This window comes from Fragaria vesca, linkage group LG2 (assembly GCF_000184155.1).
Source record: "Fragaria vesca subsp. vesca linkage group LG2, FraVesHawaii_1.0, whole genome shotgun sequence".
Taxonomy (NCBI): Eukaryota; Viridiplantae; Streptophyta; class Magnoliopsida; order Rosales; family Rosaceae; genus Fragaria; species Fragaria vesca.
This window is the reverse complement of record NC_020492.1, coordinates 21,455,629-21,478,882: the sequence shown is the minus strand read 5'-3', so window position 1 is coordinate 21,478,882 and position 23,254 is coordinate 21,455,629. Positions and strand designations below refer to the sequence as shown.

The 23,254-nt window shown below is 39.4% G+C and overlaps 4 protein-coding genes and 1 pseudogene across 5 annotated transcripts; 3 read left to right on the top strand and 2 right to left on the bottom strand.

Annotated features, from left to right (window-relative positions):
- The first annotated feature begins 54 nt into the window (after nucleotides 1–54).
- LOC101292567 (glutamyl-tRNA(Gln) amidotransferase subunit C, chloroplastic/mitochondrial-like) lies at nucleotides 55–1,347 on the top strand. The gene is made up of 5 exons (XM_004291100.1): nucleotides 55–362; nucleotides 450–490; nucleotides 582–637; nucleotides 825–876; nucleotides 970–1,347. The coding sequence occupies exons 1-5, from the start codon at nucleotides 144–146 to the stop codon at nucleotides 1,043–1,045; spliced, it is 444 nt and encodes a 147-aa protein (XP_004291148.1). The 5' UTR covers nucleotides 55–143; the 3' UTR covers nucleotides 1,046–1,347.
- A 1,238-nt stretch (nucleotides 1,348–2,585) lies between these two features.
- LOC101297118 lies at nucleotides 2,586–11,317 on the bottom strand (annotated as a pseudogene). The gene is made up of 22 exons (XR_184158.1): nucleotides 10,506–11,317; nucleotides 10,104–10,219; nucleotides 9,724–9,932; nucleotides 9,251–9,370; nucleotides 8,863–8,991; nucleotides 8,654–8,779; nucleotides 8,521–8,576; nucleotides 8,296–8,395; nucleotides 8,093–8,210; nucleotides 7,795–8,007; nucleotides 7,185–7,521; nucleotides 6,992–7,085; nucleotides 6,628–6,736; nucleotides 6,217–6,488; nucleotides 5,974–6,101; nucleotides 5,609–5,843; nucleotides 5,054–5,242; nucleotides 4,656–4,942; nucleotides 3,775–3,988; nucleotides 3,425–3,666; nucleotides 3,119–3,204; nucleotides 2,586–3,022 (listed from the first exon to the last, which is right to left on the bottom strand). The product of XR_184158.1 is annotated as an uncharacterized LOC101297118 (transcript).
- Nucleotides 11,318–12,674: 1,357 nt separating this feature from the next.
- On the bottom strand, nucleotides 12,675–16,010 carry LOC101292275 (RNA polymerase sigma factor sigC-like). Its single transcript, XM_004291099.1, has 7 exons — nucleotides 15,794–16,010; nucleotides 15,390–15,550; nucleotides 14,776–15,297; nucleotides 14,456–14,686; nucleotides 13,861–14,001; nucleotides 13,570–13,770; nucleotides 12,675–13,309 (listed from the first exon to the last, which is right to left on the bottom strand). The coding sequence occupies exons 1-7, from the start codon at nucleotides 15,888–15,890 to the stop codon at nucleotides 13,025–13,027; spliced, it is 1,638 nt and encodes a 545-aa protein (XP_004291147.1). The 5' UTR covers nucleotides 15,891–16,010; the 3' UTR covers nucleotides 12,675–13,024.
- An 839-nt stretch (nucleotides 16,011–16,849) lies between these two features.
- On the top strand, nucleotides 16,850–19,762 carry LOC101291985 (protein FAM135B-like). The gene is made up of 10 exons (XM_004291098.1): nucleotides 16,850–17,124; nucleotides 17,207–17,274; nucleotides 17,367–17,437; nucleotides 17,551–17,820; nucleotides 18,071–18,231; nucleotides 18,340–18,395; nucleotides 18,537–18,589; nucleotides 18,659–18,773; nucleotides 19,058–19,155; nucleotides 19,308–19,762. The coding sequence occupies exons 1-10, from the start codon at nucleotides 16,865–16,867 to the stop codon at nucleotides 19,377–19,379; spliced, it is 1,224 nt and encodes a 407-aa protein (XP_004291146.1). The 5' UTR covers nucleotides 16,850–16,864; the 3' UTR covers nucleotides 19,380–19,762.
- A 1,075-nt stretch (nucleotides 19,763–20,837) lies between these two features.
- On the top strand, nucleotides 20,838–22,189 carry LOC101296838 (EPIDERMAL PATTERNING FACTOR-like protein 2-like). The gene is made up of 3 exons (XM_004292785.1): nucleotides 20,838–21,682; nucleotides 21,766–21,806; nucleotides 21,896–22,189. Exons 1-3 carry the CDS (start codon nucleotides 21,571–21,573, stop codon nucleotides 22,187–22,189), a joined length of 447 nt encoding a protein of 148 aa, XP_004292833.1. The 5' UTR covers nucleotides 20,838–21,570.
- The last annotated feature ends 1,065 nt before the right edge of the window (nucleotides 22,190–23,254 follow it).

The window sequence follows — 23,254 nt, the reverse complement described above, 5'->3', positions numbered from 1 at the left end:
GAACTGTCATTGCGCCCTCAACTGGATCGGGTCGGGTCAAGAGACAAACCGGGTTGTGCTTCAAAACATTAAATCCTAGGTGACCCATAGTCCCATATATAGATTGGAAGCTCAAAACCGAGGAACAGAGAGTGAAACACAAAATGGGAAGTAGAGCTTTGCTTCTGGTGAAGGATGTGTCTTGTTGTCTGTTACCCAAGAACCAGCTTCTACCCAACTTCAACTGCAACCGGAAACTTCCACAAGTGCTTCACCGGCGGCGAAGTTTATCAACTGCCATAACTGCTGGGTCTTCTTCTCTGGAACCTCTGGATGTGCCACGTCTGGCTGAGACTGCTCGAATCTCTCTGACCCCACAAGAGGTTTGTAACACTTCTATCTTCAGAAACATTGCGTTCGTTAAATTTCGATTCTTCAATGTTTTATTGTAATTTTTCGGGTTTTCGCAGGTTGAAGAATTTGCTCCCAAAATTGGACAAGTCATGGAATGGTAAAAGCTTAAGTCTTCTCTTTCGATTACATCATGTTGGAATGGTTTCCTGTCTTCTTGGTTGTAATGATTGGTGGGTTTTTTTCTGCAGGTTTGGACAGCTTCAAGATGTTGATCTTGAAAGTGTGGAGCCCTCTATAAGAGCAGGTAGGTGCTTTAAAACGCTATCATAACTACTCAGTTTGAGTTTGCACTTCACATTGTTGATCACATTGTTAGTAGCTGCATTGTTTCTCCAGTAAATGTGTCCTTGAGTTGAAGCAGGAGGTTGAATCTTACTTTCGTATTCATTATCGCGTGTATCATAACTAGTTCATGCTTGTGTTTGATACAGATACTGAAGGTGATAATTTCCGCGCTGATGTCCCGGAAACATTTGAGAATAGGTAGATGGTCGTTTTTCAATTCTTCGAGAATAGGCAAAAGCAATGTCTCCTTGTATTTGAAGCATGCTGATATGAAATTTTTTTGTCCAACAGGAAGGCCATAATTGATGCTATTCCAACTTATGATGAGCCATACATCAAAGTTCCCAAGGTCTTGAACAAAGAGTAGCGGTATCACGGCAGAATCAGTGGCATTATGATCAAGCTCAATTTGTGTTCACCAGATTTAGAGACGAGTCTTTCATGTTGATCAGTGTAGTTGGAATTTTCTGCTCTCTTGTACTCTTTTTATTTTTACAGTTATAGTTGGTTATTAGTGAAATTAAAGCTGAACTGTGCTTGAGGGCACATCAGAGGACAAGTTGTTCCTCATGTCAAGGAATAGCCATCGTCTGTTGTTTCTGGATTCGCCTAAGCATTGCATACAACATTTGTTAATTTTTGAAAAATTATTTCAAGGTTGGTTTCACATGAATGGTAAAGCATTTGACATCGTGTGGTATGTTTTTCATTACTAGCGAAGGCACTGCAAGCCTCGCAACCCAATCTTGCGCGAGCACATCATTCTTGCTCAAAATAGGATGAAAAAAAAAAAGGATTTAGAACATCAATTTGAAACAAGAACTCACTATAAAACACTTCGGGAACGCACACTGCTTTCTCGATAGTAATGTGGTAGAAAGATATAAAAAGCACCATATATGATGGACTACCACGTATCCCACTCCCTCCTATTTGCAAGCCTCACATGAGATGCCCATGCCCACAAGCATCCTATACTCATGCATTCTCTTTCAGAAGTTTAATCATTCCTCTAATGACCATCAAGAAAAATCTAATTGTGAAATGGAGATGGATAGGCAGAGGAGTTTACAGAGGCTGAAATGCACAGTCCAGAACTACGACTGGGGCAAGAAAGGCCTAGATTCTGAGGTAGCCAGGCTTTGTGCCTCCAACTCTGGTAGTACTATTGACCCACAAAAGCCTTATGCCGAGTTTTGTATCTAGTGTAGGTGCTGTCTGTGGCGAAGGCATTGTCAATACAGGCTCACCCAGATACAGAATTGGCCAAGGTTTTGCACAAGTCTATGCCGGACCTTTACAAGGATGATAATCACAAGCCGGAGATGGCGCTTGCTACAACACATTTTCAAGCTCTAAGTGGTTTCATTGCTTTGGAGGTCTCCCTCTATAACAAATTACTAGAGCGAGCTTCAGTTCATGGAGCTGTTTCGGTGTCATCTTCCTGGCGGAGAATCAACTGAGTTTCCTGCAGTACCTGGTCCTTCTATTTTGGTCGTCACTCTTGGAAAGGGAAAAACCTATACTAGTAACAAAGATGATAACATTATCTAAGGAGATGTTCTGTTTGCCCCTGCAGATACTCAGATCAGCATAACAAGTGCCTCTGAGTTGCACATATACAGAGCCGGAGTGAACAGCATGGTGTCTGGATCATCCTAAATTGCAGTGATCTAGAATTCAGCAGCACCTGTACTAGCATTTGGAGTTGGACAAACAAACTCTTAACTCATTTTGCATGTCTTCTTTATCTTCTTGTTCTTCTTTGATTTGGAAAATCAAAAAACTCTCTACTTTACTCTGAATGGTATTCACAAGCATGGAATATGTTAACAGAACCTTGAAAAGGCGTCCACAATAGCACGAGAGGAGAAAATCTGTACACACTTAAGAGAGGGGCAAGTAATGCAAGAAAATGGACAATGCGAAGACTTAAATCCACCAAAGAGTGGGTATATGCCCCAATTACTATATATACAGAAAAATGCATCAATTGTTCAAAAGTGGTTACATTAATATCAGTGCCTATCTGTCTCTCTTCTATTTCTTTTCACTTTCACAATTCATATTCAACACTTTTCTTTTGCTACCTGCCTATGTCACTCACTCCTACTGTCAAAATAGCATAGAGGAATTGTATTACAAAAGGGCCAAAAACCGTGTTAATGTGGCAGAGCATTCTCCTGTTAAAAATTATCAGGATTGCCAGAACAGCTCAAAATCATTGCTGTACAAGGAGCGGTCTTGAATCTCCAGGTTGGCAACATGCCAATTGATTAGCTGTGATTGCAAAATTTTACACACAACCAGACCCGCAGGAAAAATCCACCATTCACTGTCATCCCTGCACCACAACCACATATTGTGAAGGCACACACAGGTTGATGATATAACATATATTTGAACTACAGAAAAGCTTTCAGCAACAGAATCCTCTTACATGCTTATATTCCAGGGTTGTAATGGATGTTTTTTACTTGACGCTTGACTGTTAAAGTGAGCATATCCACAAATGAAAGCAACCACCTGAGAACAGACAACGCAAGTTCAGTACACTGTACAAATTATTCCAGGAATAAGTAATAATTTGCCATTTTCTAGTCAGCAACTATCATAGCTTTGTTGAGAAAATTATAATAATGAATATTTGCAAGGGCCCGAAAAAAAAAAAGCTTTTGTTATTCAACTCAGAAGACAGATTCACAAAGGCCATTCACAAATCACAAGTTAGAAAGCAGCAACTTACAACATTAATTAAGGATGTAACATTCCACAGAGCATGTATACGTGCGAGGCCGGCAGAACGTCTGGGTCCATGACTGAATAGAGCATTGATGCCAGCAGGAAATGGGAGAAGAAAGCCAAGTGGTAAAAAAACAGAACCAGAAAGACGTCCACTAGTGAAAACGAATACAGCTGGAGTAATGTGAGCAAAACTAAACTAAAATCTCCTAAAAGAAGCATTGAGATGACTAAACCAACAAGATCCTGCAGTTCATAAAAGAAACATGTTCAGAATTAGAGATGTAAAACCTGCACACAAAGACATTACTATATACAAAATATATATTTCATTAGTTTAGGAATGAGAAATACCTGGTGTCCAACAGGTTTAGTATTATGAAGCATAAAAGAGAGAGGATAAAATATATCTCTCTTGTCCTCGAGCATTTGTAAATTGTCGGCATCCACAATCCCTCCACATGCTCTCCTTCGCCTCACACGATTCATATTGCTTCTGTGGGAATGGCTTATTAGTGGTTCTTCTATCAAATGAACAGAGGAATCTTCTTTGTAAATGCTACTTGCACTGAAAATCAAAGAGCAGAAGTCAGCCTGGGTTATCATCCAAGTGTATCACTACATATGCTTTATACAACTTATTTATATCTGTGCAATTTTAGTATTTAACCACATGTGTAAAGACTTCTTTATCTAATGTCAATGTTTCTACCCTTCCTTTATTGTCTAACCACTGATCTCAGTATTCCATATTCATGTATTTGCAGGATATGTTGAAGTTATCCTCACGATAGTCAAAGCATGCCAATTTGCAAGGAAAGGGTATCAGCCATAAAACACAAATCTTGCAGTAAAAAGAAGTATATGCGGGTCTCTGTTTCTAGGTATAAACACATGAACAGATTTTCAATCCGCAGATCCAGTTCTGACTCTATAATAACATGAGGACAGGTTAGGCAGAGGCCAAACAGAAAAGAAAAGAGTTCACAAGTATTTCTAATCGCATATTTCTAATCACAATTTGCAAGGAAAGGGTATCAGCCATAAAACACAAATCTAGCAGTAAAAAGAAGTATATGCGGGTGTCTGTTTCTAGGAATAAACACATGAACAGATTTTCAATCCGCAGACCCAGTTCTGACTCTATAATAACATGAGGACAGGTTAGGCAGAGGCCAAACAGAAAAGAAAAGGGTTCACAATTATTTCTAATCACTAGCATTACAAGCCATTACCGTGACTCTTCATTTCCAATTGCTCCATCAATGCTCCCAACAGAAACAGGAACGTTGTCTTCTTCACGAGCATACACCACAAGTCCATAATGGCGATAACCACAAGCAGTAGCCTGAAACCACGCAAGATCAACATGTACACCATAATTCCTCAGAGCCGGATTGGCATGGCTTTCAAGCCACGTAAGGACAGGTAGGAGTGTAACTCTTAGCCTTCCACGGCAAACTAAGCGTAATTGCGCATTCAAACCAGCCACCATTCGGTACCATGTGGTAGGTGGGATCGACTGCAAAACAAAGCTTCACAGTTAAAAAAACTGTGCAAAAGTTATGGCTTGGGAAAAACAGAAAACGTTCGGCCGACTGGCCTTTGAATTTGTCATCATCATTCAACAAACCTGACTCATGAGACTTGTGACAATATTATCACTGTGAAGACAGAAAGGAGCCATGTAACTTCCATCACCTCCAAAAGGTAATGACATAGGAAATCTTTGATGTAAACGAGGAGGAAGATCAGTTCTCTTTTCATCCCCACCAAGGAAGAAGTCCACATAAGCTAGCATTAAATCAGCGGTTGCATTTACCTAACAGTAATACAACTAAAACATTACGAGGCTTACATTGATCTTATAAATAATGAACAATGCAACACATATAAACAATCCATGAAAGAGTTCCAGAGCATATGAAGGAAAAGAATAAGCTCCAAAGAAAATGGAAAGTACAGATATCAACAATATAACAGCTTATCATGGAAGGAACGATAGCTAATCTTACTGAGAGCATAAAGATCAATTCCCCCTAGACATTCTAGTTGAATTGATCACATCAAAATAGTTTCAAGCATCCTGATATGTATATATGTGGAGTTTTCACATTATCATATTCATTGTAACCAACATCCTGATGTGAACCAGGAAAATTTGATACTAGAGATTTGCCATTCTAACCTTAATTCCTTCATATAGAGCACGTGAACGACAAGACCGTAAACAGGCATGATCATATTCTGATCGAACAAATTCACGCAGGCGTTGCAATTTCAATCTTCGGCGCCACTGTTGCCATGAGATGGCAAGGGGGTATGCAAGAACAGCAAGAATGATGTACATTGCTCCCTCCCACCACTGATAAGTGGTTATGGCATTGATCTCAGCAACAAATGTATTGAATGGACCTTCATATCTGCAGATCAGATAAATTATTTTGGAACCTAAGATTGATCATAAGTACGAAAAGAATAACCATAACTTCCAAGTTGCTTAAATTCCAGGTTACTGAAATATAAAGAAATGAGTAAATATAAGTAACTCACACAATTTCCTTTATTTGTTCTGGAGGAGTGCGAGGCAGATGCCAAGGTTCACTGAATGTATTTGGACCCATAAAATACATTCTGTGCACATGGCTATGGGACTCCTCAGCTCTATTTGTTTCCAAAACCTATAATACAAACACCAGTTCAGCAATCCCTAAAGTAGGGGTAAAACAAGTGCCAAAGCCTTATTTTTCATGCAACTTTAGGACAAAGAATAATTTTATAACGCAAGAATCAAACCTCGTTCAAAGATTCAAGGAATGGAAAAGAATGGTCTATTTGTGAGCCATGCTGAGTGGGAGCTGGGCCTGGTGCTTCATCAACCCCAACAAATTTCATACGTGCAACACTTAGCACCAAAGCTAATAGTATGAGGAGACCAATCAGAAGAAGACCAAATAGCCAAGGCCCACCAAATGTGTAGATCAACTCTTCAAGAGCCGTATAACAGTTTGGCAAGTGATATCTATCTGAAATGCATTTGTAAGGACACGGTGTCTCGGCAACTCCACCTGATATGAGAACAATGAGTTTGCTAGATTAATTTCAAAATGAAACACAATATGGAGCTGGAAACAAGATGTAAAAGAAAGCAGTTCCATTGGAACTTAAAAGCAGCAGCCCCGTGCTACACTTTTTAAATTGAAGTACCTCGGACAGAAATATAAACTGCACGTTGGGGAAGCTGATCAGCAGGACAATTTTGACAAAGTGCCCCATCAGACCCAATGACATTCTTATAAGTGCCAGCTGGACATTCCTAAACAACAAAATAAGAAATAAGAACTTTAGCAACCTGAGTGTTTGAATTGTCAACTAATTTAATTATTTTTAGCAGAAGTGGGAAGAGAAAGAGAAGAAAAGAAGGAAAAAAAAAACAGAAAACACTGTCCCCAAGTGGTTTAGAGATATCATAAGAAGTGTCACAGCAATTGGACGTGCTAAAGGTTTGACAAATGAAGAAGCACAATAGAGAGATTTCAACTGTCGAAAAGTGAAAAACAACGCAAGTTACCTCACAAAAGGTCCCATACAACCCCTTTGGGCATGCTTTTCCCGTCACTGTCCCATCCTCTCCAGCACCACCCTGGTCTCTGCCTCTCCCTCCCCTGCAATAGTGAAACAGCAAACAGGTGGATTGGAATTTAGAAGTTTCCTGATAATGGTGGTATCCCTGGTGTGTAACAAAATATGATTATAGCACAAACCTTGCATGGATGTTTCCTTCAACACTCGCAATTGGCTGATACACATCTCCAGTGGGAATGTCTGACCAATGAAAATGAATTCTTCCACCACCACCGGCACCTGACCCATTGGAGCTTCCATATCCACCAACAGTTGAAAGATTGGCAGATTCACCAAGAGTTAATGTTCGCAAGAAGAGAAGTATTGTTCCACCAGACCCACCCCCAGGATGTCCACTTAAACTATCAGCAATAGGAAGCTTTCCAATTACTGTGTTTCTTTCAAAACTTTCACCATCAGATGTCACCAAGCCTTCAACAGTCAAACTTGACAATGGATGTTCTACAGAACCCATTACTGAAAGAGAAAATACAATGTCTTACTAAGGGAAAAAGATCTGGAAAATGATAAATGTGAACATAAATTAGTGTGTACAAGTCAAAACATAAGCAACCAGCTAAACTATAATCAAACACTAGCTTCGAGAAAGTGGCAGATATTAGTTTTATTTTAACCCTGGACATATGCTGAGAATGAAATCTACCACTAACACTAGGATATAGCTAGATTCAAAATTCTTGTATCATGTAAACTACCTAGCCAATCAACTCAAAACATGCATAAGCTTACCAATAATACCACCACCAGCAGTTGAACCAGCTGTAATGTCATATCCACTTCCACTACCAAGTTCACAAGGCAACTTTGCATTCCCATATGAAATTCCACCTTCAACACAACTACCATTATTACTACATGCAGCCCCACCTTTACCGCCATGCCCACCACCACTGCCAATTCCATTGCTTAGAACGTTGCCACTCCCAATACCACCAGTGCAGCCTGCTTAAAGACAAGTATGTAATCCAACCGAAAAATATACTCTGCTGCAAGTGTTTGGGGAAGGTATGGATTCTTAAATGCTTACCCATTCCTGATGCACTTATCATTCCAGTAGAGTGGACAGCAATAGTCCTTGCCCTGTGAAAATGAACAACGGATCCTTTTATGTGGCCTAAAATGTTGATATCCTCAACCCGGCATATCTGAAATAGCAAAGTCACACTGTAAACTTGTCTGAACCAGTTAATTTTTATAGCTTCATAATTCTGGTACTCAACTAATTCAGACCTGGAGTGTAAAGGACAGTGAGGAGTTCACATTGCAATCTTCAGGTGGATGAAGTAGCTCAACAGGGCAATCTTCATTTTCACAGTAGAGCTTTGGTGTTCTATGGAACGAACATGACATAAGCAGAATTAGTATTTCAGCCAGAGGACGATACAAGGATCTACAGTTGGAAGGAAGGAAGACTTCAACCAGACTAGAAAACAATTCAACCCCGGTAAAACTTACACAGAATCAGATGTTGCGTTCTCCAAGGGGCCACGCAAAACAGATCCAGGCCCAACCTTCATAAAGGAAAAGTAATTATTAAAAATCATGTAAAGTGGAAAAAGAATGACAATTTGACCAAACAAACACTTACATGAATACTGTAGAATAGTGACAAAACCAGACGTTGTGCTTGAATCCAATCTCCTGCTCCTGATAGGTTCAGTAACCCTTGTCCATGAACTCCCAAATTTGCATTAGAGTGTATCACAGATGACTCCTATAATAAGGATTACTTGTTAAACATAAATGTACCATGAGCAACAAACTCTATAAAAGGCACATAGATAGTAGGCAATTTACCCTGAGAACAATCAAGTTACTAGCCTCCAGTAAGGATGTTTCAACAGCTTCTTCTCCACCACCATCTATGAGCATCTTGGAATTCCACATCAAGAACATTTTTACAGACATGCGCAAGGCCCCATACACCTTAAGTTGTAATGAACAACAGGCCGGTTAATCATCAATTTACGAATATAAGTTCATGAGCCAAAATATTTGCAAAAATGAGCCCCTCTCAGTGGTGCAATCTGTCTGCTAAACTACCACATTGCATAGGAGGTATTCCCATGACAAGGATGTAGATAATTAAATAGGTGAAGCATACGGAAAAATATATATATTCAATGTGAGTGTATAAAATAAGAAAGGAACAGCAAACAAGGAAATCTACGCAGTTACCACTCACCTTTATTACAGAATCGCTCATTAGCAATTCTTCAGCCAATAACTCAAACTCTGATGAAGCATAATGTTGAAGTCCAAAGCTTAGCACACCGTCACATAGAAGACTTATCTGTCCTTGCACCTGTACATTGCATTAAGAATGGATGACTGAACCTAATACCTTATATTATAGCGAATCTCTTAAATAAAAGAAGAAATTATATTAATTGCATATCAGTGGTGTGTAATCACATCTCTTGGGCCATATCTATAGACACAATAACGGGGAATTGAATTTCTATTCATTTGTCTGTCCATTTCAAATTTCTGTCATATAATTTTCTTGGTTTAACACTACTAAATTTTGAAACAAGATGGAACATCTAGAAGGAAGTTAGAAAAGGAACATGAAAGCGTACAATTAAGCCAATCAAGATTATGAGAATGTAAAGGAAAGAAACACCATCCAAAGTCTAAATTTGGAGCTTTACGAACCTGGACTCGACTCCAAAGCAGAGGGACAGTAGCCCTAGCTTTGTTTCGAACATATACATTTGTCCAAAGAGGCTGATAAGGGAACTCTAAAAGAAGCGTTTCTGTATCTGTTGACTTGTTATGATTGCTAATAATAAGGCTTCGAGGAACTGCGTCATATAAAGTACCAGCACCACCTGCATTTTCTGGGCAAGCATTGCTACTTCCTCCTGCAAATGAGATAATTAAGGTCAAGCTAGTAGCATGTTAAGAAAATGTTAATCCATCATTTCACAACAATAAATATAAAAATATAACCCATCACTGCCAACAAAATAGTTTTCTTTGCCAAGGGACTAACCACAAAAACTCATATAAATATAAAAACCCATATTTCTCACCATGCACAAATACTGCAGGATAATCATGCCTGCTAAAAACATCAATTGACACTCTTCCACCACCGCCACCAGCATAACCATTACCACCACAAGCACTTATCCTGCCACTACCAGTCCTGCACTTCATAATAGCATACATCTGTTAAAAGGCAATCAAGTATCACAGTTTTTGCAGTGATCCAACTTGAACAGATGGAAACCATAATCAGCCAACACTCCCACTAACATGGGGCATCAAAAGAATGAAATGCAACAGGGCAGGAAATGTACAACTGAGTCTTGATATTTGATAATATGCGTATTGCAGCTACATTCACCACTTTCGTATTAGTAATTTAGTTCTTCTTTTAGTACCGAAAGGTAAACAGAATACATAGCAGCAGGATTGATCAGTAAACTCACATTCTCTGAGCCTTAATGTAGATGCTGCCACCAGAACCACCTCCGCCTTTCGAACCTCCATCACCTCCATCAGCCAAAGCACTTCCATTCACCTCCAGATAATTCCTAATCTCCAGCTTCACTATCCCTCCCCCTAAGCCTCCATAATCCACTTCCTTGCTCGTCGAACCGCCTCGGCTCCCAAAACTACACGGCTTCTGCAGCGACGACCATGAGTAGGCGTCGCCGCCCCACACGTCTTCCGGAAGCTTCGTCCGGTCCACCAAACAACACGCGCCGCGGCCTCCATGCCCCCCGCCGGCGCCATCTATCCCCTGCGGAGTCCCGCTCGTCTGCGGCGGCGGCTTCCCCGCCAAAGCGGTAGTGTTCACCGCCGAGCCGTTGTGGAAGCTTGCATTGAACGCCACGAGCTCAAAATCTCCGGCGAAAATCGACGACGAGTTACCTAAGCTAAAATTACCAGTAATGTTAACGATTATGGAGCAACCAGGAGTCGCACAATGGAATCTCACCCCGGGCAGGATATAAAAGTTTCCTCTCCCATGTATATACACGTCTCCGGTGAGGTTCGCATCAGAGACTATCTGACACGTGGTGTCCAGCGACCCGACGCCGCCGAGGTCGTCGGTGCAGGACACCGACGGCGGGAGCGGCGGCGGCGGTGGCGGAGCCGGCGGCGAGTAGTCCTGGTGGAAGAGATTGGATTCGGAATCGGAATCGTTCAACTCGTCGTCATCTGCTCGGAGGAGGCTAGGGTTTGTGGTTAGGGCTACGAGGATGAAGCAGAAAGCGAAATGAAGAAAGCGAGCCATTCACTACTGGCGAGAGTCATTACTCATTAGATTGAAGCCTGGAATTGGATTCTTGAGCTCAATTGGACTTCGAATTTCTCGAAGAACGGAGTTGGAGTTCAATTGAGGAAACCCTAGAAATCGCTCTGCACAGAGAAAGAGGAGAGAGAAAGGAAGGAGGGGAGTTCCATTGAATTTTGGGGGAAAGGTTAGGGAAGATAATGAGGTGTGATCGTCTGCAGTAAGGTACACGTGAGCTTGTGGTGTGTAGGGGTCTTATTGGTGCCTCAGGTGACTGGTGGAGTGGTATTGGTAAGGCGGTTTGGTGTATCGTAGGGTTGAGCGTGCTCGATCGTATGTTTCAGATCGATCTCACGCTACTGTATTGAAACGTTTACTACACGCTCTTCAATAACGGAGAACGGAAAATGGAACAAAACGAGGAAAACGACGCCGTATAAGGAAAATAAGATACTTGCATGAGCGCGCGGCGCGTGTCCGGGGCACTGTAGTTGTGAGTGGAAGTTTAACTGTTACGTCACCCGCGGGGGGAGGTTTTTTGCGTGACCTAAGGAAGAGGTGGTGCCAGCGAGGCACCGACGTGGGCTTCTTATCTGAAGTTTGACTCTATTTGTCAACGGCAAGGTGGAAGGCTAATGGTCTGTGATTTCTTTGCGGGGAGAGATAGGTGATGGACTTGTTTCTTAACAAAATGGTAAGGGAAAAGGTAATGGTAGGGACACGTGTGTGAATTTGGTGAAAGCAGATCAATGGAAGCTTACTCGCTCAAGTTACGTGGAAGGGAGTTTCCCGTAAATAGGATTGATAATACTGCTTTAGTAAAAACTGTAATTAACGTATCGTTTAATCAAACACTGTCCGTTCAAAAATAGGAAACCTTTTTTTTCTTTTTGGAGAATAATGGAAAGTGACCTCTTTGAGATATGAATTTACATTCTTTTTTTAAGTAACAGTAACACTCCCTTAAATGAGGTGATTAATGACGAAAAAAAAATAAAATTTAAGGAACTTATATTAAAGTGAAGTGGGAGCAATTTTCCATTTCAGTTACATAATTAAGCAAATTAACTGGGTAACTAAGAGAATAAAGAACCAAAAAATCCAAAATCTTTAACTTATGTGGGATTATGTAATGAAATTAGGTTATGTCACGTCACTTGTCATCTTAATTAGTTATTTGTTGACATCATATTTAAAATTGATCTAGTTCATTGTTTTAAAATCTAATGACTAATAAACAGTATTAAAATTAGTGTTGAACCGGACTCATGTGTTATCTCTTATTATTGTGCCTCAAAAAAGGTAAGTAATCAATTTATAAGCGAGGGTTTGAGGCCTTGAGCTAGTGAAAAGGATTTATAGATAACAGTATTATATCATCATATGTACCAGACTACCAGTGACAAATACACTATACAGTCAACTGAGAAGGATCTACAAGAACAATCAGCACATGAACTTCTCCCAACCAGTCCAGGAAACTGAAAGAATGCTAGCATATATGGCATATAATTCTCAAATGGGAGATACAAAAATTCCCATGGTAGAGTTGTCAGCTGCAATAGTGATGGTGAGTTTGTGTATTCTATTATGTTTCCCAGAAAGTAGTGACAGTCTCAATATCCGATGACTATTCGCCCAGCCTAGCAACTAGCTCTGATACAGAACCTTAAACTTTTTGAGTTGCTGCGGACATTATTCTGAAACTTACCACTGCTTCAAATAATGGCTCAAGTTTTTGTTGCTTTCTTCATTCCTCAGCTTGGTCAGAGCATTCTTTTCTATCTTTCGTATCCACTCCTTGCTCACATGGAAAAGCCTTCCGATCTCCTCAAGTGACTTGGGGTTGCAGTAGTTTAGACCATATCGTAGTGCCAAAACTTTCTTTTCTCTTGAATTCAAGCCTTCCAGCAGAACATGAATATCGTTTTTCATGTGCTGCCGCATGACAGATTCTTCAGGAGTCTCTACTGCTATATCCGGAGTAAATTCCTGGACCAAAATGCAAACAAGATTTCTAGTTTAATTTCCAGCACTGAAAACATCATTAGGGAACACCAACGTTGTGACTTCCCAATTGTCGCATGTAGCTAACTAGGAAATTTTTTATAGCTAAACATGTAAGATGACTCGAGTTTACAAAATAATACAGAAAGCTAGGATACTGATCTTCATTTTCCTAGTGATAGAGAAAATGTATGTAGAACTATAAATACATATGCAAGAGAGACAGAGAGTTTAGATTAATATACCATATATGTCCCGGCCGAGCATTCCCATATCTTATGATCTACCGAACCCACAACTCTAAGACATCTGCTAGCCGAGCTGATTTTCGCCAAAGAAAGACCTGTAATCTTTGCTATTTCTTCATCATCTGGGTATTTCATGTGGCTGTTGTAATTGGCTTTTCGAGCCTTCTGTATCCGATTTATTGCCTTACTAAGCGTGTTCTAAAATGAAAACAAGTCAACCATCAACCACAGCATCTACTGACATGCATATTGTTTGTTAAAGGTCTTTCAAAGAAGAGAGAAACATACAGGAATTTTGATCCCTCTGGCATGTTGTGCCACCAATCTTGACATTGATTTTCTTATCCAGTATTGGACATAGGTTGAGAATCTGTAACCCCGTGAGGGATCAAACCTTTCAGCACCCTGTAGGAGACCCAGGTTTCCAGCCTGAGATATACAGAACATTAAGTGAGAAACTATCAAAAGAAGAGTAAAAATTACATAAAATTCAGGGTACGTGTAACAATTCTGTAACACAGTGTTTTCTGTAATTGGAATCCTGCATTATGTTTTGACATCTGAAACATATTTTTGTATATCAACTGTTTAAATGTTCAACAAAGAATGGAATGTTACTGCCAAGTAGACCCATTCATCCTTCTTCCCATTCTAAATATATCACAAGTGGGAATTTAACCCAGTCCAAATAATTCATTCTACATTAAGTTAAGGATTAAATATAATGACTCTTTCAAACACCTAAAAATGCTAATATAGTCATGTCAAATGCAAAACATAATCTCTTGCAAAATATTTAAGGTAAGAAGAAAAAGAAAAAAAACTAGTGCTGTATTAAAACAAGAACAGTGAACAACTACAAGAATATATGTTTAAAACAAACCTGTAACAAATCATCTAAGGCTACTCCAAGTCCTCTATAATTTCGAGCAAGGTACAGAACTAAGGACCGAGTGCTCCTTACAAGCTCATCTTGGCAGTACCAGCCGAAATGCAGTTGTTGTTGCAGCACCTTTTCATCAACTCCAGCTGCTTCTGCCCAGCATCTTAAGGTCGGTACCTTACCGGTTTCCTTCTCTAATGTTACTTTAAGCCTCTCCAAGTCGGCGATCACCTGTAATGATACAAAAACTATAGCTGGTGAAAACATCTTTTAAGCATGTAAATTTAGTTAAAATCCATATGCTTGAATATCAGTACTACCTTAACTCCAACTGACATTTCTGCCTCATTTTTAGCCATCATAAGTCTTCGGCTTCTAGAGTTTGATGCTCTTCTTACTGATGAAGGATTAGGCTTTTTAAAACCTTCCCTCATTTGTTTCACAGGCAAGGTACCAGAAAACTTTTTGGAATCATATGATGTTCTTTTCCTTGATTTTTGCTCTTCCTTTTTGCCGGAACGGACAATATTCTTCCTTTCCGTCTTATGCTTTTCAATCGGTTCAGTAGGTATGTCAGATAAATCCAAAAAGCTCGAGGTTTTAAGCGTTCTTGATAGACAGATCTCAAATAACTTCAGAGCTCCGAGCCTTCCTAATTGCAACAGGATCTCCTTTTCCAACTTTGACACACCTGAATCAGCAAAAGTCTCCTCCAAAACATTAAGATTCTGCAGTAACAAGGTATAATGAGATGTTCTTAACCCTGCACTGGACATAAAGCTGTACTCTTTATCATCAATCATGTTAGCTGAGCCACTCTTTGACATCCTCCTAGGGTTCATCTGAAAGGTCAAAACCAATCATAAGATTTTCTTTAGGTAAAAACTACGAAAAGAATTCCACTTTCTATACACAAATCAGTGCAAGGGAAAACCTTCTCTTCCATTTCTGATAAACCATCATCCAAGAGTTGTGGGGATGCAGATGGACACGTGTACACTTTCAGAGGATCTTTACTAGAAGTCTCACATTCCTCAGATATAACAGACAGAAAGGACAGCCCTGCTGAACTGAAAGAGCCTTCCCTGCCTCTAACTGTATCAATTTCACAGAACAAGACCAATTAGAAGTACATTTGGGATTGCTCTTTGTCTCTCAACTAAAACAATCATAACATTCAGTTTGAAAATGCCTTTTTCAATATGAACTATATGATCATCTTACACACTCAGACTCAGAAACTATTACATAAATAGTTTTGCTTCAACTTCAAACAATATTATGAATTGAAGCTTGCAAAATTAAAGGAAATATCAAAGCAAAAGTGTGATCACTCACCAGAAGAAGATGGAAGCTTGGAAGGAGAATTGGTTTGCCAATGAGAATTATGAATAGGAAAACCACACTTGAGGTTCAGCCTAAAACCCAAACCCATTTTGCTTCCCCTGGCACCAAAGAGGAGGAGCAATAGAGTCCATTAAATCCTCACGGGTCACCAAAAAATCTCCATGGAGTTTTGACAACTATAAAGAATAGTTGCAAACTTTTGTTCTCCTCTCCACCACCAGTTCTTCATCTCTTCCACATAGCTTTTCACCTCTCCCGTCAGTTATCAAACCAAAAGCGCAGTAAACATTTCCTTTGGGCTTCCGCTCATTGGGCTTAATTGCAATTGTTTGCTGAAAATTGGGCTTTTGAAGGCCCAATTTTTCTTATAAGCTAGGGGTCCTCAAATGACTTCCATATAAAGCTTATACTGATAAGAGTCATTTGACGGTACAAGCTAAACAAAAGTCATCAAATTCTAGAACGATCGTATTTTGACTTTCAGTCCCACATTCACATCGGTAGTTTTGCGAGTCTGGCAAAAGTCGAGGGGCTAACGTTGAATTTAGCTCTTTCGCAATTTTACTTTTTTAATATTCTCGACACAAAATATTCAAAGCGTTAATAACAAATATACGTGCAACATCAACAAACTTGTTTCTCATTTCCGTCTCGACAAAACTATCGTATCTTATTATTCTCCAGAGCTGTAACATAAAATCCAAGAGTAATTAAGCATAATTCAAGTACGGAAATTAGTCGCGTTGAGAAGAAATTGCCTAAGCTGAAGCAAGAAGCTTCTACACCTACCCTCGCTTTTCCATCACTCAACCAACAAAACCCCTCTAAACAACTTCCGTAATTAACACCAAAACAAATGCTCACACGAGTAAACCTCGCCGGAAAAGCCAATCTCCGGCGGGTAACACCCAATGTGGACCCACAGCCGTACATATGAAATTTCAACTTTTCAAGTAATTTACTTTTCACTACTGAAAAGTCCGAACCCGCTACAAGGGCACCAAGAAGCAAATAAACAAACCAAAAGCCTCTCTGCCATTTGGACCAAGAACAACTAAACTCATGGCTTCGCTGGAATCGGAGGCCGGCTCCGTAGCTGTATCCTCCAATGGAATCAAAAACAGAGCGACAAAAAATAGGAAGAACAAGACCAAAAACGCTGCGTTTCGTTACCTCCCCAAATTTCGGTGCTTTAGTCTAAAATCCGAAACCGCTACTACTGATGCGAAGGGGAGTTTCGATATGGAGGCCGAGGATGACGAAACGGGTCGGAAAATGAACCCGACCCATCTTGTTATTATGGTGAACGGGCTTGTGGGCAGGTGAGTGTGATTCTGGGTTTTTGTTATTGAATGATGCATGGTTCAAAGTTTGAGACTTTAAGGTGTTTTTGATTTGGGGTAGTGCCGAGGATTGGAGGTTTGCAGCGACCCAGTTTCTGAAGAGGTACCCGGAAGATGTTGTTGTGCATTGTGAGTTGAAAGTTTGAATCTTTTTTTCAAGTTTCTTATTTTGGAAAGTGTGTTTTGGATTTTTGATGTAATGTGTGAGTTTTGGATTGCAGGCAGTGAATGTAACTGTTCAATGTTGACGTTTGATGGTGTTGATGTGATGGGAGAGAGATTGGCAGAAGAGGTTTGTTCGTTTAATGTGTTTGTTTGGCTTTATCAGATTGTGTCAGTGTGTATGATTGAGAGCAGTTGTGGAGTATTGAGCTAGCTGATTGTTTGTGTTGTTGTTTTGTTCAGGTTAGATCTGTGATAAAACGGCATCGGAGTGTTGAGAAGATCTCGTTTGTTGGTCACTCGTTAGGGGGCCTTATAGCAAGGTATGCCATCGGCAGGCTATATGAACGTGGCACCACGAGGGAAGTTTCGCAGGAAAATGGTGAATGTAGGGGCGATGGAGTTGAGGATCCACAGTTGGAACAGAAAGCGAAAAGTAGAATTGCTGGACTGGAGCCGGTGAATTTTATAACATCTGCAACGCCGCACCTAGGTACATGGGGGCATAAACAGGTGAGTCTAGGTGCTTATGGTTGTATACTTGCTCTCTATTATAATGCCAGAAGTTCCACTTATACAAATGTGTTACACTTTGGTGCCAGTCGATTGTAAAACACTAAAACTATATATTCTGTTTTGGTTGAATGAAGAATTTAGTTCATAGCAGGAATTAATTGAATGGTGAAGCTTCAAATCTCTTTTATGAGGAAAGGCTACTGTCTAGATTCTCTTTTTGATTATTGGCTGGTTTTTCATATTTCAGGTTCCAGTGTTTTGTGGCTTTCAAATCCTTGAAAAAACAGCAGCTCGGATTTCATGGTGTCTAGGTAGAACTGGTAGACATCTTTTTTTAACTGATAGGGATAAAGGAAAACCTCCCCTTTTACTTCAGATGGTTTATGATACTGAAGATATTAAATTCTTGTGAGTCCTTAGTTCCTAATTGTAGTTGCATTTGTTTTGGAACATATGCTCAGAAACTGTTGGAAATGATTCAATAACATGCCATCAAAACATTTCTTGTCTCTGCAGATCTGCATTGAAGTCCTTCAGGCGTCATGTTGCCTATGCAAATGTCCATTATGACCGTATCCTCTTAATTTAGTTGTCTCTATTTTATTTCTCAATGTTTCAGATAAATGTTGGAGTGAATCATTATTTTCAACTTGAAACTCAACAAACCCTTGTTAATACATCCATTATATATTTGGAACACTTGACTCTTATAGACCTCGTGGGATGGAGTACATCTTCTATCCGTCGTAAGAAGGAGCTGCCGAAGGTAATTTTGAAGCTACTTAGATTCTTTGATTATATCTGGAGTTAATCTTACCATGAACTTTTCCACCAGTCTAAGCATTTATCCAGAGACGACAAATATCCACATATTGTACATGAAATGATAGACACTGCTGGTACTCAAGAAGAAGTTTCTGCAGAGGATGATGTGAATATTGACTTTGAAGGTACGCTAGTTCTTTATCATGCTTCACTAGAAACTTTACTGATTAACTGTTTCTTATGCTTATACATGCCAAAGCTACAGAAAAATTTCAACTGTTAAAAATCCAGTTTTTCATGGGATTGGAATACGACCCTTCAGTATTCCTCTTTTGTTCATGTTATTATTAGGATCTGAATAGTTAGTTTTAATCATGCATTAGCTGATTTAGCTCTAGCTCCTTGATTTTGTTGTCTTCTTTTTTTCTTTTTTTTCCCTTTCTCCACTTATTTCTAAGCGTGATTACAGAGGAAATGATCAGAGGTTTGACCAAAGTGAGCTGGGAAAGGATTGATGTGAGTTTTAGTGGGAGTAGACAAAAATACCTTGCGCACAGTACCATTCAGGTAAAATGAAAATTTATGATTTTCCTTGAAGAACAATTATGTCAAGTTACCTCTCAGCAATTCACCATTGCCATTTTTGAATTCTTTTTCAGAAAGCATTCATACTATACTGAATCACTGATCAAATCTTTAATGCTCTTTCTGTGGGTCAGGTGAAAACTTATTGTATACATTCTGATGGAGCTGATGTGATTCAACACATGGTGGACAATTTTCATGTATGACAAGGTCGGTGAATAAATTTGCTATCAACTGAAATCCAGCAGAATCTCCTATGCCCTACGACACTCTTTTCTTGGCAAAGAGAGGGGACTAAGGGAGTGTTGTCAACATTCAGCCTCAGGTGAGAAAATTAAACCTACTTTGGGCCTGAAAGGAAAGAGACAATCATGGAGCATCAATACAAAGAATACAAACAGAACCCCTTCCACATGTACATGTCCCTTGAAGAAAGTAGTGTTACTTGAATATGCTCATTAGCTGATGTGATACTACAAGTCACTTTCTCCTCTAATATTATTATCATTGAGATCATTTATTAAGAACTTAGAATGCCAGTTGAGCATTTCTAATCCATCTAGAAATAAATATGAAGCAGTTTGCGCCACGTAAAACTCACGCATATTAGATGTCTGATGAGTCGATGATACTAATTCTGAAACATACATGAAGTTATCAGAGTATCTACATGCTGTTTTAAATTTTTACACGAGGAATATGTAAATGTGGTCCATAAAGTTTCCACATTGAATAAGATCAGAAAAAGTTGGAAGCTGGACTGAAGGTGTACAATTTTTGGCAGAACTGGATCAGTGTGGTCACTACTCACTGAAGCTCCATGCCTTAGAAGAAGAAACTGGCATTTTTTCAAATCACGGGGGTGACAATATATATTGCATAGATAGAGCTTCACTTGGCTTGCCTTCACTACCCTTCAGACTTGATTTGATTCATGCATAAAAAGACTCTGTCTGCCACTTTCATGCTTGACATTACGTTCTGCACCAGGGACCAAAAACTTTATATAACAAAACCTCACACCATTTATTCAATTGTAGATTTACATTCACTAACTATAGAATCGCTCAACTTCTTCCTAAGTAACATTAAGAGGCATATGACTGTAATCACTAATCAGAGTCATGCAAGAGCCTATTTTACATTCATCAAATTTGTTTCTTGGAGAATTAGGATGTCAACTTTAATTGATTTGAAGTATGATATGGAGAATAGTTTGTTTGTCCTGTATATTCACATCCTATTGCTGATGGGATCTTTCACATAAATAGGATTTCCTAAATATATAGTTTTTGAGCCTCTGTGAACTTCTGACAATAGAACAATGCACACAATTGCCCGATTAAGAAGAAATGACTCGATATGGTCTCCAACCCAAGATAGTAGCGCCTCCCTTCAAAGTAAAGGCTAAATAGAAAGCTCACTCAGATTGGCCAAGCAGCACGTAAGGTATCTGATTCTGAAGCCTAGGCCAATAATAGCTTGGGGACTTTGATGAATAACTAATCCCATTATTGCTTCGATCACTGACTGATGATGCAATGCAAAATCTAATGCAGCCAATTATCACACTACTGATTACTCTGACTCAAATCAGGGCGCCTGGATTTTCTGTTAAAAGATTAAATTTAAGTACCCCATTTACGTACATGTTTCCAAGAGAGAAAGAGAGACATCATTCTGAGTGTAGCGTGTGAAAATGGAAGAACAAGCTAGCCAGCCAGCCATTGAAGCAAGAAACCAAAAACCAAAACCATATCTAAGATTTTGATATCCACAGTGAAGAGAAAACGACCTCCCAAGAAGCTAGTCGCTATCGGAGTTGCGCTGTCAATGTTCTTCTTTCCTTTTCTGCGTGCACAAACCGATCATTAAAGCAAAGCTCTATCTCTTTTGCACCAGATTTATAATTGATTGTACAAACCTGGTTTTCGGGAGGCTCAGAAGTCGAGGCTTTGCTGAGGTCCCTCGCTTTCGTTTGTGAGCTCTCACCATTTTGTACTGTAGCCTGTGTATACCCACGTAGCGTTTGATGTTGCATACGATCATTCACTATATATAACAGAGTACTTGAGGAGGTGAAAGTGAAAACTGATCAAAACAGAGAGAAACAGAGCAAAAACAGAGCCCAGTGTAATGGAGGTGGCATTCAATTTCTGAAACCTCTCTTCCATCACTTTTCAGCAAGTTTTTACATTCCTCTAGTAGCTGTCACTGCCACCATTTCACCTCTTTCTCTATTTTAAGCTTCTCTCTCTCTAACTGTTTGCTCTGTTTTTAAATTACAACCTCTCTCTCCTACTTGTCTTGCATGCTCTCAAGGTTTCACACACACTAAGAAAACCTCTGTGTTTTTGCGGCTCTGCTTCTAAATTCCAAGTCTCTCAATTCTGAAAAATGGGTAGCTCTCAAAGTTGGGTTTGTTGGCACAGAAATAGACACTTAATCATTCCCATCCTACTAGTTTTGGTTTCAAGCTTCAGTACCCACCTCAGTTTCATAGCAGAAGGTAACTAAAATTTCACTTCATTATTCTTATTCTCGAGTCTCAAATCAATCTACTAACATAGTTCATCTTCATTTCTATTCCAGCTACAAGACCAATTCCAACCAAGCTACCTGAAGCTGCCACAGTAAGAGTCCAACCAACTCTAACTTTCTAAATTTTTTGTTCTATTAACTTCTGACAGAGTCGTTTTCTCAGCGAGGGCATGTTTTGGAGAGTGAAAATGCAGGTGGAGGGGAAAGGATTAACGCTCGTCAGATTGGGTCAAGGCCGCCGCAATGCATGAGGGCGTGCACTGGTTGTGGGCATTGTGTGGCGGTGCAGGTCCCGGTGGCTCCCCAAAGACACAACAATGGAGAAAAACGCAGTAGCAGCAGAGGTGCGGCTACTACTAGTACTAGGAAAACAAGCCCCAAGAGGCCTGCTTATTCTAGAGGAGGTGACGAGTTGTCGAATTACAAACCCATAAGCTGGAAATGCAAGTGTGGAGATTTGTTCTTCAATCCTTGATTTAGTGTTTGACTACTATTTTGTGATTTGGTTTATAAATAACTTTGATGGATTGCAAGGATTGCAAGGGAAATATTTTTGTACACTCTCTGCTTCACTGTGTATGATTTTAGTGTTATTGGTCAGATTGTCCCAATGTGTTTTTTGTAGCATTTATGACTACCTTGTTATTGTCCCAAGACCCAAGTCTCTTCCTAAAGTACCACTGATATTATGTATGTAAAACCTAAAAAGAGTATTAACATTAAAAAGAAAACATGACTGATAAATAACTCGATATCACCAAATAGGCGTAGGACATCTAAAACGCTGCGCAATCGGTTTTTTTAAAAAAAAACATTAGACAACTATATACATTTTGTCGTAAAGTCTAATTCTAAGGCAACACCACTATTGCAGATTTCCTTCAACAAAACTACCACTGCAGGTTAAAGTTGAGGTTCCGAAGGAATTAAGTTACCTAATATGAAATTAGGAGAGGATCAGATTTTCTCGGTGCGGATGTCCGAATTTATTTTTACGGTGTGGATTTTCACTTTACATTCACTTTTCAATCAAATTTTCACATCTCCACCGTCTAGTATTTAGATACTAATGTATATATCATCTGTGCAAAATTTCAGCCAATTTGGTATTAAGGCACTCAAACTCGATTAAACCAATGGATGAACATAATTTTGTTGAACTTGAACCGTTTATGTTTATAACAGAAAAATACAGTTTTGAGTGTCTTAATGATAACTAAATTGGTTGAAATTTTGTAGAGATAATCTATACATCAGTATCTAAATACTAGACGATGAATGTGAAAATTCAATTAAAAAATAAATATAAAATAAAAATTTACATCGTAAAAATAAATACAGATATCCACAAAGCTCTGAGGAGAGAATATAATAATCTCATCAAAATTGTATAGATGTTTCTAGTTCTATATAGCGTTGGTGTAAATGTGTAGGAATGTGAGTGATGATGGGAGAATGAGGACATGGAGTAAGATAATAAATGAGTTAGGCGAGGAGGGTGAGGTGGCCCAAAAATGTATGTCAGAATCGGACCCCTTGA